General features: G+C 42.3%; 1 protein-coding gene across 2 annotated transcripts in view; it reads left to right on the top strand.

Moving 5' to 3' along the window:
- Positions 1-606: 606 nt before the first annotated feature.
- Positions 607-15,944, top strand: part of LOC109920746 (ATP-binding cassette sub-family D member 2-like) — a 94,663-nt gene continuing 79,325 nt past the window's right edge. For both annotated transcript variants that reach the window (XR_007264448.1, XM_048610122.1), the window contains exons 1-2: positions 607-1,666; positions 14,865-15,045. Coding sequence is in view for 1 of the 2 variants with exons in the window: in XM_048610122.1 (XP_048466079.1) it covers positions 761-1,666; positions 14,865-15,045 (1,087 nt within the window). In the remaining variant the exon portion in view is untranslated. The remainder of the gene's footprint in view (positions 1,667-14,864; positions 15,046-15,944) is intronic.

Genomic DNA, 15,944 nt, shown 5'->3' with positions numbered 1-15,944 from the left:
TCCTCTCCTCTATCCCTCTTCTATCCGCCTCCCACTCTCTCCCTATTTATTTCAAAACCCCCTTCCCCTCCCCCTTTTCTGATGAAGGGTCTAGGCCCGAAACGTCAGCCTCTCTGCTCCTATGATGCTGCTTGGCCTGCTGTGTTCATCCAGCCCTGCACCTTGTTGTCTAAGCTATTTAAATAATTCAGATTGCCCTAGATCCCATTAGCTCTTAACCAACCTTATTCAGACACCTGGTCACCTCGAAAAACACAATCAAATTTGTTAGACATGACCTCCCTCTCGCAGAGCAGTACTGATAAATGGAGAATGGATTCTGTCCCTCAGAAATTGTTTTCCCCATTAGTTTCCTCATCACGTTGCATGGAGCGGGGCGGCGTTGTGCGCGCGGCCGCCGGACGCTGCATGGTGGCGGTGCGCGCGCGCCCGTTGAGTGGACGAGCGCGTGGGCGACGAGCCGCGCGCCGGCGGGACGCTGCCTGCAGCTGGCGTCCCTTGGAGCGGGCGCGTGTCCGCTGGGTGGCGCACGGCGCGCGCTCGCGCCGCCCCCTTCCCCCCCCTTCCACCGACAAAACAGGAGGCGAGAGCGTGCCCGCTCGATGACGGAAGCGGACGCGGTCCCGCAGCGCCTGCGAGCGGCACTCAGGTTTGCGGAACCGATGGGCGCCCTGCACCATGACACTCGGTAACTTTTCGCTCTCGGTCGGCCCCGCCGTTTCGTTCTCCGTGTGCGGACTGGAGCACTGACGGGGCGCAAATGTCCCACCTGCTGCATGCGGCGGCCGGGGTGAAATGGACCAAGTCCAGGGCCGCCCGTAGAGCCGTCTTCCTGCTCCTCGCCGCCTACGGTGTCAGGAGGTTGTACCCGCTCCTCTATCATCAGCTCCACGGCAAAGCTCAGCCCGAAACCCCGGCTCCTCGCCATTCCCGCAACCACTGCCCTGCCAAGAAATCTCCAGCTGTCGACGCGGACTTCTTGCAGCAACTGATCGGTCTCGGGAAAATCCTCTTCCCCAAACTGGTCACCAAGGAGCTAGGCTTGCTCTGCCTGCACTCGGTGGCTCTGATTTCCAGGACCTTCCTCTCGATTTACGTGGCGAGCTTGGACGGTAAGATAGTGAAGAGTATCGTTGAGAAGAAACCCAGGAGCTTTGTGCTGAAACTGGTCAAATGGCTCCTGGTGGCCATACCGGCCACCTTCGTCAACAGCGTGATCCGCTATCTGGAATGCAAGCTGGCCCTGGCATTTCGCACTCGCCTGGTCGATCACGCCTATCGAACGTACTTCACCGATCAGACTTATTACAAGGTCAGCAATATGGACGGAAGGCTGGAGAACCCCGACCAGTCGCTGACAGAGGATATCATGATGTTTGCTCAGTCCATCGCTCACTTGTATTCCAACCTGACCAAACCCATCTTGGACGTAATGCTGACTTCCTACACCCTGATCCAGACCGCGACCTCACGGGGAGCAAACCCCACGGGACCCACGCTTTTAGCCGGGCTTGTCGTTTATGCCACAGCCAGGGTATTACGAGCCTTCTCTCCAAGGTTTGGCAAGCTGGTGGCCGAAGAAGCTCAGAGGAAGGGATACTTGAGATACATCCATTCACGTATTATAGCCAATGCAGAAGAGATTGCTTTTTATAGGGGACACAGGGTAAGGATTTCACAGTGAAACTGGAGCTCATTAAACTGATAGTTCAAATCTGTCAGAACGATAAAAGATGGTACCACTGAAGCCATTAGTGTATTGCTGTAGATGCCACCTGACACTTTAGAATTACTCTAATACCTTGAATCTGTAGATTAGAAAGGTAATGTGTAGGTTATTTATGTTTTAGGAAAATGGATTCCTTTCAGACCCTTTGTTGTAATAATAGATTTGATGTGCTGCAATCCCTGATTGAAAACCTCCTTCAGAGGAAGTTGCTGTTTCGCTTTTAGCGCCCAAGAAAGATTGATTTAACTTGACATAGAAGAACATTTTGCTGACTGTGGTAATGTTCTACTTGTTAGATTGGAATATTTACATTCTATTTTTAAGTTAAGTTTCACCTTCCTGTGGTGATTGCAAATTCAGTTTACTTAGCCAAGAAGAAAGCTAGGACTGCCAATGTTTATAAAACATATACATTGTTATAGATTTGTTTTGGCTATTAAATTACCATTTTTGAATTTGAAGTTAGAATGTAATATGGCTCTGCCAAAGCCAGTCAACTTTGTGCATTTTGAAAAGGTTTTTTTATTTGATACTAAGTTGAGTTGTTTCAATGTACAGTCAAGTGTTGCATGGAATTGATCAGGGTCAATTTACATCTGCACTGCTACACCTCTGCATTCTGATCCTTACCCTTTTTAACTCCGAGAAGAGCATCTTCAATTGATTCACTGTGATGCAAAGACAAAGTGTTGCAGGTACTGGAAAAATGAAACTAATACAAAAAATTGGAAATTGCAGGCCAGACAGCACCTGTGGAGAAAGAAAGAGTTAACATTTCAGGATGGTGACATTTTGTCAAAACAGTTATGGTGAAACAGTTATCAACACCAGATGTAGTAACAGCCCTTCAAGGTGGCACTTCCAATTTGCTTCAAAATTTACAGTCACTTTCTTATGCTGTGGCCTTGAGCACATTATTAATTTGTTAATGGAACAAAAACAGCCTGTTCTCATATGAGCCTCACACAAGTATTTGCTTACCTAGTAAAGTCTTTTTACATAGTAAATTGAGTAGATTGGGGCTATGCTTTCTGTCTGACTTAGTTTTTCTAATTCTGGGACAGAGATTGGTGTGCTGTCTTGTCACTCCAATTGACTGTTGGGACCAGCTGAATTAGTGGTTAATTTCCTAATCCTTTAAATATAATAGTTAATTTAATTGTGGGAGATAGTAGATGATCCAGTGAATCATAGAATCTCTATAGTGTGGAAGTAGGCCACTTGGCCTGTCGAGTCCATGCTGACTCGAAGAGCATCCTACCCCCCACCATATCCTTGTAACCATGCATTTCCCATGGCTAATTCACCTAGCCTGCTCATCCCTGGACATTATGGGCATTTAATATGGCCAATAACCTGCACATCTTTGGGCTGTGGGAGAAAACCTGAGCATCCGGAGGAAACCCGCGCAGACATGGGGAGAATGTGCAAACTTCACGCAGATAGTTGCCGGAGGGTAGAATTGAACCCGGGTCCCTGATGCTTTGAGGCAGTAGTGCTAGCTACTGAACCACCATCCCACTGTAATAACTGGATTTGAATTTCGCACAAACTGTAGAGGTGAATTTCGAAACCATGGATGAAGTAAATTTGGATATTCTCAAAATCCAATTCCAATTGATTACATAACACAGATATAGTCAAAGTTGTGGACTATTTGGAGTTTATTCAGAGAAATTATATAATTGAAAGCATGTGCTGAGTGAGGTTAGAGTACTTGTATCAAACAAATGTTGGGTTTGGTTGAGAACACTTAACAAAAACATTGAGGATTGGATTTTTTCCCCTGGCTTCAAGACTGTCATTAGCACCAAAGGGGGTCTCAAGCCTACACTTGGCAATAGTGAGATTTATGGCACAATGTTCTGGGATGTGGCCCCCTCGTAAACTGCCTTTGGGTCTGTCCCTGTTTAAGGATGATGAGTTTCTGATGCTACAGGTTCAATCACAGGGCTTAAAAACTCTGAAATCTTAGCAGCTCCAGCAGATAGAAATGCCCTTGGAAGTCTTGGTACAAATAAAATGAGGGTCAAACCATTTGAAATGTTAGAGGAGAAAATCCTTATTTAACACTGCAGGTGTGGCAGCCTTTCCTTTCCTTGGTACACCAGTTCAAGTGACCACCCAGGACATCTCCAATTCTTTGGAAGCCTCCGTCTGTGGTGGTAATGCTCCTGTAGTGACAAAATGCCCTAAATTGGAGTTTCCTGATCATGGGAAAATATCCCCACACAGCTACCCCTAATGTTCCAGCACTCTCCTTGCTTCCAACCCTAACACCTTACCTTCACACATTGTTACCACTGGGCCAGAACAAAAAATCAGCCATTGATGGCAGAGCGCTGCTCTGCATTTTGAAGAGAATATTCATTCCAGTTTCTTTTAACAAAATAACTTGATTCTCAGACACAATGATACCAAATAAAACTTGAGATACCTGTCACAGTTTATTGGCTGGAGGTCCAACTCTGGGACATACAAGCCCCTACTGAAAGCTCACACCGTAGTAAAGTGAATCCCTATGAAAGATTTGTTTCTGAAAATATTAAGATTCTTTAAAACTAAGATAAACAATAAAGGTTTTAGTATATTAGATTTTCTTTACAATCACAGTTACTGCAGGGATAGGAGTTTGCCACTTAATTAAACAAATGTCATTCTTAGTGAAATAATGTAACCTTCTATTTGAAACTCTTAAAATTTCCTTTTGGAATGAAAAATATACTATAGGTCGTGAAAATACAAAAAAGAAATTGCAGGTCAGTGACCACCCTTTTTCAAAAAAAATACTCGTGAAATGTAGGTCACATTGGCAAGGCCAGCATTTATTTCCCACCACAGCAAATCGCCTTCATAAAATGCCCTAGTGTATATGGTGAAGGTGCTCCCACAGTGTGTTGGGAGGGAGTTCCATGATACTAATAGAATGCTAATGAATAATCTGCATTCATTTTCCAAATCATGATAAAATGTGACTTGGAGGTGGTGCTGTTCCCATGTGCTGCTGTCAACCTTTCAGACAATGGAGGAGCTTTGAAGAAGCTATTGCAAATTGTTGCAGTGCATCTTGAATATTGTACACATTGCAACAACTGTGTGTTACGGTGAAGGGACAGTTTAAAGTGGTTGGCAGGATGCCAATTAAGTGATCTGCTTAGTCCTTGATAGTTTCAGTCTTCTTGAGACCCATTGTAACTGTGTGTATCAAACAAGTGGAGAGTATTTTACCACACCTGATTGATAACTTGAAGATAATGGAGAGGCTTTCACAGTCAAAACTCCTACAAAACCAGCATTGGTAGACTGAATATTGCATCCAGTTGCTGGAAAGTCTGTCCCCTATCACAGAGATAGTAGGAACTGCTGATGCTGGAGAATCTGAGATAACAAGGTGTAGAGCTGGATGAACACAGCAGGCCGAGCAGGAAAGCTTGTCAGGTTTCCTGCTCCTCGGCCTGCTGTGTTCATCCAGCTGTACACCTTGTTATCTCTATCCCCTATCACATTGTATTTTCTGAACTCTCAAATGGCCAGCAGTACAAGGGAGGACAATGAAAATGTGACACACTCTGAAGCTCTCCTTGAAATGAATCCCTACTAACACTGTGGTTAATTACTGTCTAGTTCCACATGCCCAAAGATTTGAGTTGAGAATTAGCCTATTCAGTTACAAGAAGACCCATGTCAGAATCATGCAATCCTGATTAGATGCTATGCTCAAATTGAGAGACACTGAACAATCATTGCCAAGTAGTTCAATGTTTTGTTTTCATAACCATATAATGAGAATACGAAGGACAACGAGGGATCAGACCAGTTAAAGTGCAGGATTAAAAGAAACACATGCTAAAGTGGAGACAGGATCATTTTCTTGCTATCTAGTACCTGAAAAATAAAGAAATTTTTCCTGGAGTTCATCCCAGTATTTATGGTCTGGTTTTACAGAATTTGTTCATACTTGGTGAGACTTAGGGTCTGATTCTCCTCCTGGGTCAGGAAACAAAAGTAAGCACTGAAATTTTGTTTCCAGAACCTTTGTCCCCTTATGTTCTATATTATCCTATGAGCCCACTTTGGTGGGGAACTATTCTTTGATCATGATTTTAAGCTGGGTAGCCAGTTAATTGGTTAGGCAGTCACTTAGCTGCTTCAGGGTTGTGAGTTGCTGTAGAATTGAGCAAGTTTGCTTGTCATTTAAACAGACCACATCAACCATTACTGCTCATTGAGGTGCAGCAGGAACTAGGGGGCTGGAATTGAAGACAGGAATTCCCCTCTCTTTGCAGGCATACTGCATGAGGGTGCCATCTATTGTGGACGGTATCATCACCATCTACCTCCTTGGCCTCTCTGATTGAAGGGCAGTGCCCTTTGACTGTCCTGACAATGACACCAGTGCAGCAGCCTCTGAATATGTCCCCATTACACTTTCAAGCAGAACAACAGCCAGCTGCAACTCTGTTGCAAGCAGATGCAAGTGAGCAGGCTGCCTCCACTTCATTCAAGCCCAGAAGGAAAGCCTCACAAAGTGTGTGAAAGTGGTGGCCACCATTTCAGACAGTGTGCTGACTGGGTCACTAACACAATGATACCAAATAAAACTTCATATACATGTCACAGTTTATTGGCTGGAGGTCCAACTCTGGGACATACAAGCCCCTACTGAAAGCCCACACCATAGTTTTTCAACAACCTATAAACATTGCCACAATATGATTGGCATGTGAGCCTCTGTTCTTTTAATGGTGAAACAACAGAAGTGGAATGTTGTGGTAGAGAGAAGTGAGAGTCCTTGAAGGAGACTAGTAAGACGTCTGAATAGTTGTGCGCCTTTATTGCTGGTAAGTTTGGATCTGTTTCAGGTTACATTTTCAATGAAATTTTCTCACTGGCATCTCAAAGTGAATTTTAGACCATGCTGTCCTCCTGAGTCATCAGGCCTCAGCTGGCTCATCTCTATTCTGGCATTCATTGATATTGATCGCATCCTGATGAGACCCTGAAGTCCTGTGTTGTGTTCAGCTGTCTTCCTTTACAGCTGTGATATCTTGGTCTTCTGCCTCCTAGTCCTGTTCTTCCTGTTCCTCTGATATGCTGTGTTGCCAGGGCCTCATTCCCTTCAAAGTCACCTCCTGTCTGGAGTGCCATGATATGGACACTGTAGCAGACCACCGCAATGTGCAACCTAATTGCAGGAGTGTTCTGTAGGATGCCACCCCACCAGTCCAGTAACTTCTGATGGCCTGCACCATGCTGGTCCCTTGTACAGATGATTTCAGTTGCAGTGTCTTTGAGATGCATTAACAGCTAAGTAACTATCCCTTCAAGACATAATCCTTGTCTAATAGAATCTATCCTCAACGGGTGGACTGAAGACTTCTGGCAGACTGGATTGCAGGAGAGTGAAGTAGTCATGGGGGCTGCTTAGAAAGCAGGCATCTCGTGCAGGAAGCTCTTTAAAACAAAAATGCAGTCAACAAACTCAGCAAGTTAGGCAGCATCTGTTGATTGAGAGAAACAGTGAAAGAGTGAATGGGCTCAATTTTACCAGAAATAGCTAAGTATCAATTTTGGCTAGCATCACAGAACGTTACCCTCCATGAGCTTTTGCTAGTTTTCTATTCACCACGACTTGCCTCATTAGATATGTAACAAGACTCTACGGCATCCTGCTCATGTTACCTTTCCTTTTATTAGAGGCAGAAGTACTTAGCACTATTGGGAGCTCCCTGGAAGTGCCATTTTTAAAGATCTCCTTGTACCACATCAAGCACTTCCAGCCAGTGTGGCTGGAGCCACTTCCCTGGCACTGTGCGCGTACTATGATAGAACCAAAAAATAAAGCTTTTCAAACTACAGAGGTGGCATGCTGACATCTCATTGCAAACAAAAGTACACATTTCTAAGAACCATTCCTACTGTCATCTGCCTTAGAACTCCTTGTAAGGAAATGCTACTTTTTTTTCCTATGCTCCGCATAATCTAAAATCTTAATGTTGTTCAGTGGGATAATCGTATACCAGGTAGCCTTCAAATGGTTGAAAGCATTCACTTCTATTCAGTAAAAGCAAAGAATAAACAAAGAAAAACTGCATTTGCTTCTCGGGATTGCTTGCATTTTGAGCTGCAGCAGCAAATTTACAGTCAGGCAGTGATCTCCAGCACCAACTTTACATCTGCTTGAACCAGATATCAGTTAATTCCTGTTTGGCTTGTTGCAACTGATGCTGGAATGCTGTCGTGCTGAAGATGATGTTCCTCCTGCTCAATGTCCTCATCCTCCTCCACAGAAGACTGCTTGCCACTTTCCCGCTCTTTAGCATTCATCATATTCTCCCTTTGCTTGCTGCAGTTCTCTAGAGCACAGCATGTTAAAATTACGCTGCAACGTCTGTCTAAGATGTACTGCAAGTCTCGCCCTGATTGATCTAAGCATCAGAACCTTGTCTTCAGCAAAACTAATATCTTCTCCCTGTTGGTCGAAAGATAGGCTACGTAAGCCTCAGTCACGGCTTTGCATAACAGTATTCAGCCGAGGATGCACAGGGTAGCCATGGTCTTCCAGTAGCCATCCTTTTCAGGCATCCAGCCCTTGAAATGAAGCTGGAACATTAGTGTTCTCAAGGATGCTTGATGTAAGATGCGGTACTAATGATCACAGATGACTTGTACGTTCATGGAATGGAATCTTGCTCTTATTATGATGTTGCATTTTGATATGGTGAACTCAATGTGATTATGTACATGCAGTGTGCTGTACTGAAAGTAATCAACTCTTTTGACAAAACTTACTGCCCTGCTGCGTCACTGATCTTGTCATTGGGAAAATGAGACAAAATGATGTGACCTGACACAAATTGTGTCCGTACAGCCTTGACATATTTATAGGTTGAGGATTGTGAAATTCCACACAGGTCCCCGGTAGATCCTTCACTTTGAAATTGTTCAGCTTAATATTGAGTCCAGAGACTATAAAATGCCCGATTGAAAGATGCAGTGCTATTCTAGGAAGTTACATTGAGCCTCACTGGAAAAGTGTAGTTGGCCAAGGACAAAAAGTGCCAGGGTGAGAGAAAATTGGAGAATTAAAATGACAGGCCGTCTGAAGCTCAGGATCATTCTTGTTGACAGAATGGACGTATTCCTCAAAGCAGTCACTAAATGTGTATTTGGTTTCCCCAATGTCAAGGAGACCACATTGTGAGCAGTGAATGCAGTAGACCAAATTGAAAAAAGAACATGTAAGTTGCTGCTTCACCTTGAAGGAGTGTTTAGGGCATTAGCAGTGATGAGAGAGCAATAGATGCAACTGAGAGAATGGAGTTGAGTCCTTACAGGGACTAGGGTACGAAGAAGTTTAGTTAAGTGATGGAGGTGAAACCACTGGTTTTTGTGCTTGTGAGGCCCCAACTATGTGGAAGTCACTGTGCTAGTTTATGCATGACCCCCTGCACTTCCCAAGTGCATAGTCAACTCTGAGCACAGACAATGCACACCCAGTAGCATCTGTGTAATATTCTTCATGGGGAAAGGCCATCTAAGTTCTTCTAATGGCCATGACTATGTTATCACCTTCATCATGCTCCTTATCTAATTGCCTACCGTCTCCAAAATCTTAAGCAGCAATGACCTCTTTAAATAAATTCATTAAATTTGTCTGCAATGTGGTATTTTCAATGCCACCCACACCCATTCTGGTCTCACAGGAATTAAAAATCCTATCCTGTGATTGTGAGAGTGACAAACCTTTTGGCATTATACGTAACATGGCTTGAAGTAATAGCAGTTTTGCAGTACAATTGCCTTGATACTGCAAAATGTCACTTGATAATCCTTTGCTAGGAATGGAGACAAAAGTAGTCAAGGAAGGGAAAGGAGGCATCTTCACAACGTTTAGGCTTGTAATTCAAGTATCTACAAAGGCAAACTGGTCTGTTGGATATTCTCTGTTGTTCAAGTTTTATGTGTTATAAACTCACCCAAATGCACTCAGGTGTGAGCTGGGAGCATGACCTTATTCAAGCAATTGTTGTACGTGTATAGATGTCTCTGTTATTTGAATTACAGACAGCTGATATAAACAAAGTACTGCAACTTTACTGTTATGTGTTTATTAAGTATGGCATAACCGTAAACTTAATTAGTACAATTCCTACCTGAGCAGTTGAATTTTTCCACATAAAGGAGAATAGGACAAAAATAAGTGTTAAATAAATTCATTGTTAACAAATCACTTGTCCAGATGGAGTATAATTTGCTGAGGGAAGCAGAAATGGAGATACAGAAACTGACCGCAACCTGCAGAAGGCTGCAGCACGGATTTGTTGGTGATAGAGTCATGTAGCATGGAAACAGACCCTTTGGTCCAACCAGTCCATGCTGAACATAATCTCGAACTAAACTAGTCCTACCTTTCTGCTATTTGTGCATGAATCACAAAAAGCTAGCATCTGAGTTCATTGGATAATAGAGCAGACTAATGGACTATTGGCCTTCGTTTCAAAGAGATTGAAGCACAAAAGTAGGGATGACTTGCTAAAACTCTACAAAGCACTAGTCAAACAACAGCTGAAATATTAAGCAATTTTGGTCCCCTTATCTAAGGTAACATATACTGGCATTGGAGGCGATCCAGAGAAGCTTCATTAGTTGATCTGGTTATGGAGGGAGTTTCTTTTGGGTAAAAGTTGAGTAAATTGACCTTGTACTCATTGGAGTTTAGAAGAACTAGAGGAAACCTTATTGAAATATACAAAATTCTTCGGGTGCTTTCAAGATCGATGCAGAGAGGTTGTTCTCTCCTTTGTGGGAGAGACTAGGACCAGAGGACATAATCTGAGTAAGGGCTCATCCACTTAAGACAGATTGGCAAAGAGGGAATTTTTTCTCTCTAATATAGTAAATCTGTGAAATTCTTTACAACAGAAGGCTATAGACGTTGGGCTGTTAAGAAGAATCAAGGCTTGTATAGACCGATTTTTAATCAGTAAGGAAAATCAAAGGTTATAGGGATAAAGCAGGAAAGTTTAATTGAGGATTATTAGATCAGCTATGATTCCATTGAATGATGGAGGAGAGATGATGGGCCAAATGGCTTGCTTCTGCTCCTGTTCAGGATATGGGAATGGTGCCTGAAGACTGAAGGATTGCAAATGTTACATATATTCAAAAACAGAGAGAAAGCTAATTACAAAAGAGAATCAGTCTAACATCAGTGGTAGAAAAAGTAATGGGGAAAACTTTTTCCAAGGACAAAAGTAAGTGTATTTAAAGAGCACTCAGCCATTAAGGCATAACTAGCACAGATCTGTTAAAAATGAATTGTTAATGACTAATCTGTTCAATTGTTCAATGAAGAAGAAAGAACGTTGTTGATAGACCATTAAATGTGGTATCTATGGACGTTGAAAATGCATTTGATGAAGTCACAGATAACAAACATATTCAAAAAAAGGCATATGGGATGAAAGGAATTTTGGCAACCTGGTTACGTAATGACTAAAGAATAGCAGGCAGAGAGTAGTGATGAACGGATTTTTTTTTCTGACTGGGGAGGAAGAAGCAATGGCATCCTCAAGCATTAGCATTAGGACTTGGGATGTCAGTTTTAAATTGTGCCAAGTTTTGTGCCCTCTGCAAAATAGTCAATAAGAAAGGGGATATTCACAGCCTTCAGGATGACATAAAATGATAAAGTGACAGATATGTATGAAATTACAGACACAGTAAGGAACAGTGTATTTCTCTGGCTATAGGTGCTGCAAGAGTATTTCCAGCATTTGTTTATACTTTAAATCTCTAATATTACTAGCATTTTGCCTTTGTTGTCGTTGGTTGGCTTGCTGAGCTGGTTTGTTGTTCCGCTGACATTTCATTACCCTGATGGGTAACATCATCAGTGCAGCCGCCGATGAAGCTTCATCGAACAACACCACCAGCTCGGCAAGCCAACCAACCACAACATCCACAACCCGAGCTACAAATCTACTCTAAAACATTTTGTATAAGCTATGCTGTTGCAGGATGGGTGCACCAAAGCCCATGCAGTTGCAGTGCCTGTGACATCATTGTAGGACTGATGCTATGACTTCATACTATAAGTTCCAACTTGGTGCCCCTGAAATTAGTTGCAAAACCGTTGATGCAGAGGACCTTCCAGAAAGAGCTCTCATTCCCTCACCTACTACCTCACTTTTGCTGCACTCCATGAACAAAATATCAAGCAAGGCAGCGAGGGAAGTGGAGAAAGGAGTGGCAGGGGAGAGGTGGCAATAATGTGCGCACACAAGAATCATGTTAGTGGCCCTAACTTTCAATCCCAGTGCGATGATGACACATTGTAATTGCAGTGACATCAACTTACTGTTCTATTGCATTGGCAGGGCACACATGGTTTATGTTATCAAAATAATTAATATTTTGAGGTGAATTCAAGAACAGAGAAGGTTGGGGTTGCATATTCATGATTCTTTAAAGATGACAGGGTAGTTAAGAAAGCAAATTAAGATATTTGGCTTTGTGAATAAGGATAATGAGGAGAAAAGTAAGGAAGTTATGGAAATCTTGAAAAAAGATCAGGCCTTAGCTGGAATATTGTGTACAATTTGGGTCTCCATGTGCTGAAGAATGCCCAGAGAAACTGGGATTGGTATTGTTAAAGCATAAAAGGTTAAGGTGTGGCCTAGAGATATTCAAAGTTAATGAAAGCTTTTGGAAAAGAAGGGAGAAATGCTGCTTCTAGCAAGTGGAACAATAACCAGAGGTCAAACATTTAAAATAATTGACAAACGAAATAGCGGTGAAATTTGAAGTTTTCTTCAGGCACAGGGCTGTTAAGATCTAGAATGCATTGTCTGAAAGGGTGATCACAGCAATAAGTTGATAAATTCCAAAAGACAACTGGGAATATGCTTGAAGAATACAAATTTTGTGGACCGTAGGGGAAATCAAACTGTGGTGTGGAACCAAAATGAGCAGCTCTTTTTCAAAGAACCAACATAAGCAAAATGGGGTTGATGGCCGCCTTTTGTACTGTTAGGTGCAATGATTTTATGATATTGTTACAATAATAGAACTAATTAGTCAGTCATATTTTGTTTATTATATTTTTATAGTAACTTCAGAAATTTAAAACACCCTCCTGATTTATTTGTTGACCAGATCATTCAAAGAACGTCACTACACTAATTTATAATAATAGGCAGCTTTTGTTTATCTGGATTGTTTTGATTGGTCAGTTTAAGGGGCATGTCTGTTGTTTAGTGGATGATCGAAATGCATCCACTGGGATGTGGGATGTGTGGAAGAATGAAGAGTGCTATGGATATGCAGCCTTCAGTGTTTGGTGGCGGCTGGTGGGTAAGCTATGGTTGTTGAAGAACAAATGAATGAAAACTCGATCCCAATAAAAAGGTTATCGTGGCAGGAGAGATTTTTCAATGAGTGATGAAATAGAATGGTTAGAAGGGTGAAGTTGACAGGACAAATGGGTAGGTTAGAATGCATCTGATGCAGGTGACATGAGAGCGAAAGCCTGCGAAGGGTAGATTAGCTTTGGAGCGGTGGATGAGATGATGGAATTCGTTTAATGTGGCAAAGAACTGGGACAAGTACTTGATACAACTTATAATCCATATTGATGCTGTTTTGTCAGTTAAGTCATGGGTTGAAATTATTTAAGTAATAGTGATCCAACATTCATAAGAATCATAACTGCAGTTCTTTTAAAATTTCAACGTTAGTTTTAAAACTTTTCGTTAACGTGTGTGCTAACCCCTTTTTGGAAGAAAAAAGTTGCTCACGTTCTTCATTGCTATTTAATTTTTTCCATCTCTGGCACAATAGGTTAGGTGCTATTGTACTGGCAAATATAAAAACAAAGTGCTGGAATACTCAGGTCTGTGCAGAGAGAAGCCAAGTATCAGGTATGACTCTTTAGAACTGAAGAAAGGTGAAAATGTTATGGATATTTTTGCTGTTGAACGATAGAAGGCAGTGGAATAGCAAAAGGACAGGCCTGGGATAGGGTAGAGGACAAGACAGACTAAATGACAAATGTGTAATGGAATAAAACACACAGGCTATGGGACTGTAGTAAAGAAATAAAAATATTTATTCGTTGTGAGTATGAGTGGCAAAATAATGAACAGCTCTGGCCCAAAGCAAAAATGTGAAAAACAAGATTAAGATTGGCAAATGACCAAAGAAACAGAACCAGAATGGGAGTCAGAGTTTGTGATCTGAAATTATTGAATTCGTTGTTGAGATGAGAAGGCTGGAAGGTGCCCAAGTAGGTAATAGGGTGCTGTTCCTCAAACTTGCACAGCAGGCTGAGGCAGAAGCATGAACATGTGATCAAGTTTAAAATGGCAAGCATTTGGAAACTTAGCATCATGCTTGTGTACTGCTTTCAAATATTCTGTAAAATAGCCATCCAGTCTGTGTTTGATTAACTCCAGTGCAGAGGACCTTGCAATGTGAACAGGCAATGCAATATATTAAATTGTAAGGAGTGTAAGATAACTGCTGCTTCACCAGGAATTAGTGTTTTGGGGTTAAGGACAATGAGAAGAGAGGGGTTAAAGAGACAGATATTATATAATTGCAATGAAAAGTGAATGAAGTTTTTGGGTGACTGAAGAGTGGTATCAGTTCCTTCACGATGCTCTTTGCAGGGAGAGGGGAAGATATGTTTGGTGTTGGGTGTGGTGGAAATGGTGGAGGATGATTTTTTAAATGTGAAGGCTCGTGGATGGAAAATGATGACAAGGGGAACCCATTTGCGGATCTGGGAGAGAGGTGCAGGAATGAGCTAAGAAATATGGAAAAAAGGTCAAATAGATGAAAGCGCTGACAACCACAGTGGAGTGGGGGAGATTTGTGTAGTGTGGAAACCTTGATTGAAGACAATTTTCTTTTAGAACTTGAAAAATTGGTTCTAGTAAATCCTGCAAAAGTATCTTCTTTCATGGAACTTGTTTCAAAAATCCAAATCACTTTTCAAATTACCAGTAATTCTGTGTATTCCAGGTACTTAAATGCATTTGACGTTTTGCACAATATCTTTCCTTATTTTAAAGTAAAGTTAGTATATGTAATATTTATACTATTGTTGTCTTCTATTTTGTTTTCTTAGGTGGAAATGAACCAGCTACAGAGAAGTTACAAGTCACTTGCTGCCCAGATGAATCTTATTTTATCCAAAAGACTTTGGTACATTATGTTGGAGCAGTTTCTAATGAAGTATGTGTGGAGTGGGAGTGGATTAGTGATGGTGGCACTTCCGATAATCACGGCGACAGGTTTTGCAGACAATGGTAATGAAGCAAATTTTCACACTAAATCAAGAAATTGGTTTGGTATTGGTGAAGATTATTAAAGGACCCAGAAATTATATGTTTAGATAATTTCTGATGTAATCATGGGAAAGCCTGAAGCAGGAAGCATCCCACAATAATAGGAAAACCATTTGGGCTGCTCCCCTGTCCTGAATGACTTGACTGTATAGATCTACTCATTTAGTAGATGCAACAGATTTATCTCTACTAGTAAAAAGTCATGATATTGGGATAACAAATTGTGGAGTTGGAGAAACACAGCAGGTTAGGCAGTGTCAGAGAAGTGGGAAAGTTGACATTTCGAGTTGGGACTATTCTTCAGAAATGGGGAGGGGCAATGGAGCTCAGAAATATAGAGAGAGAGGAGGGGTGGGGTTGGTGAAAGTAGGTGGGATGGTAATAGGTGAGTGCATGTAGGGAGTGGTGGAGATTGGTCAGTGAGGTAGGAGGGGCAGATAGGTGGGAGAGAAGGTGGACAGATTGCGTTAGGTCAAGAAGGCAGGGATGAGAGGGAGGGTTGGAATGAGATGAGGCCCGAGGTGGGGAGATTTTAAAGCTGGTGAATTCCATGTTTAGGCCATTGGACTGTACGCTCCCGAATATGAGGTGCTGTTCCTCCAGTTTGTGGGTGGCGTCAATGTGACACTGGAGGGGGCCCAGGATGGACATGTCACCCAGGGAGTGGGAGGGGGAGTTGTTCTCGTTTGTCATGTGCAGAGTGCAGATGCTCTACAAAATGGTCTCTGAGTCTCTGCTTGGTCTCACCGATGTGGAGGAGGCCATATCAGGTGCAATGGATGCAGTAGACGAAGTTGACAGACGCGCAGGTGTACCCCTGTCTGATGTGGAAGGTTTGTTTTATGCCTTGAGTAGAGATT

Source organism: Rhincodon typus, chromosome 22 (assembly GCF_021869965.1).
Source record: "Rhincodon typus isolate 14 chromosome 22, sRhiTyp1.1, whole genome shotgun sequence".
Classification (NCBI taxonomy): Eukaryota; Metazoa; Chordata; class Chondrichthyes; order Orectolobiformes; family Rhincodontidae; genus Rhincodon; species Rhincodon typus.
Note: the sequence above shows the minus strand (reverse complement) of the source record. Positions and strands in the feature narration are given on the sequence as shown.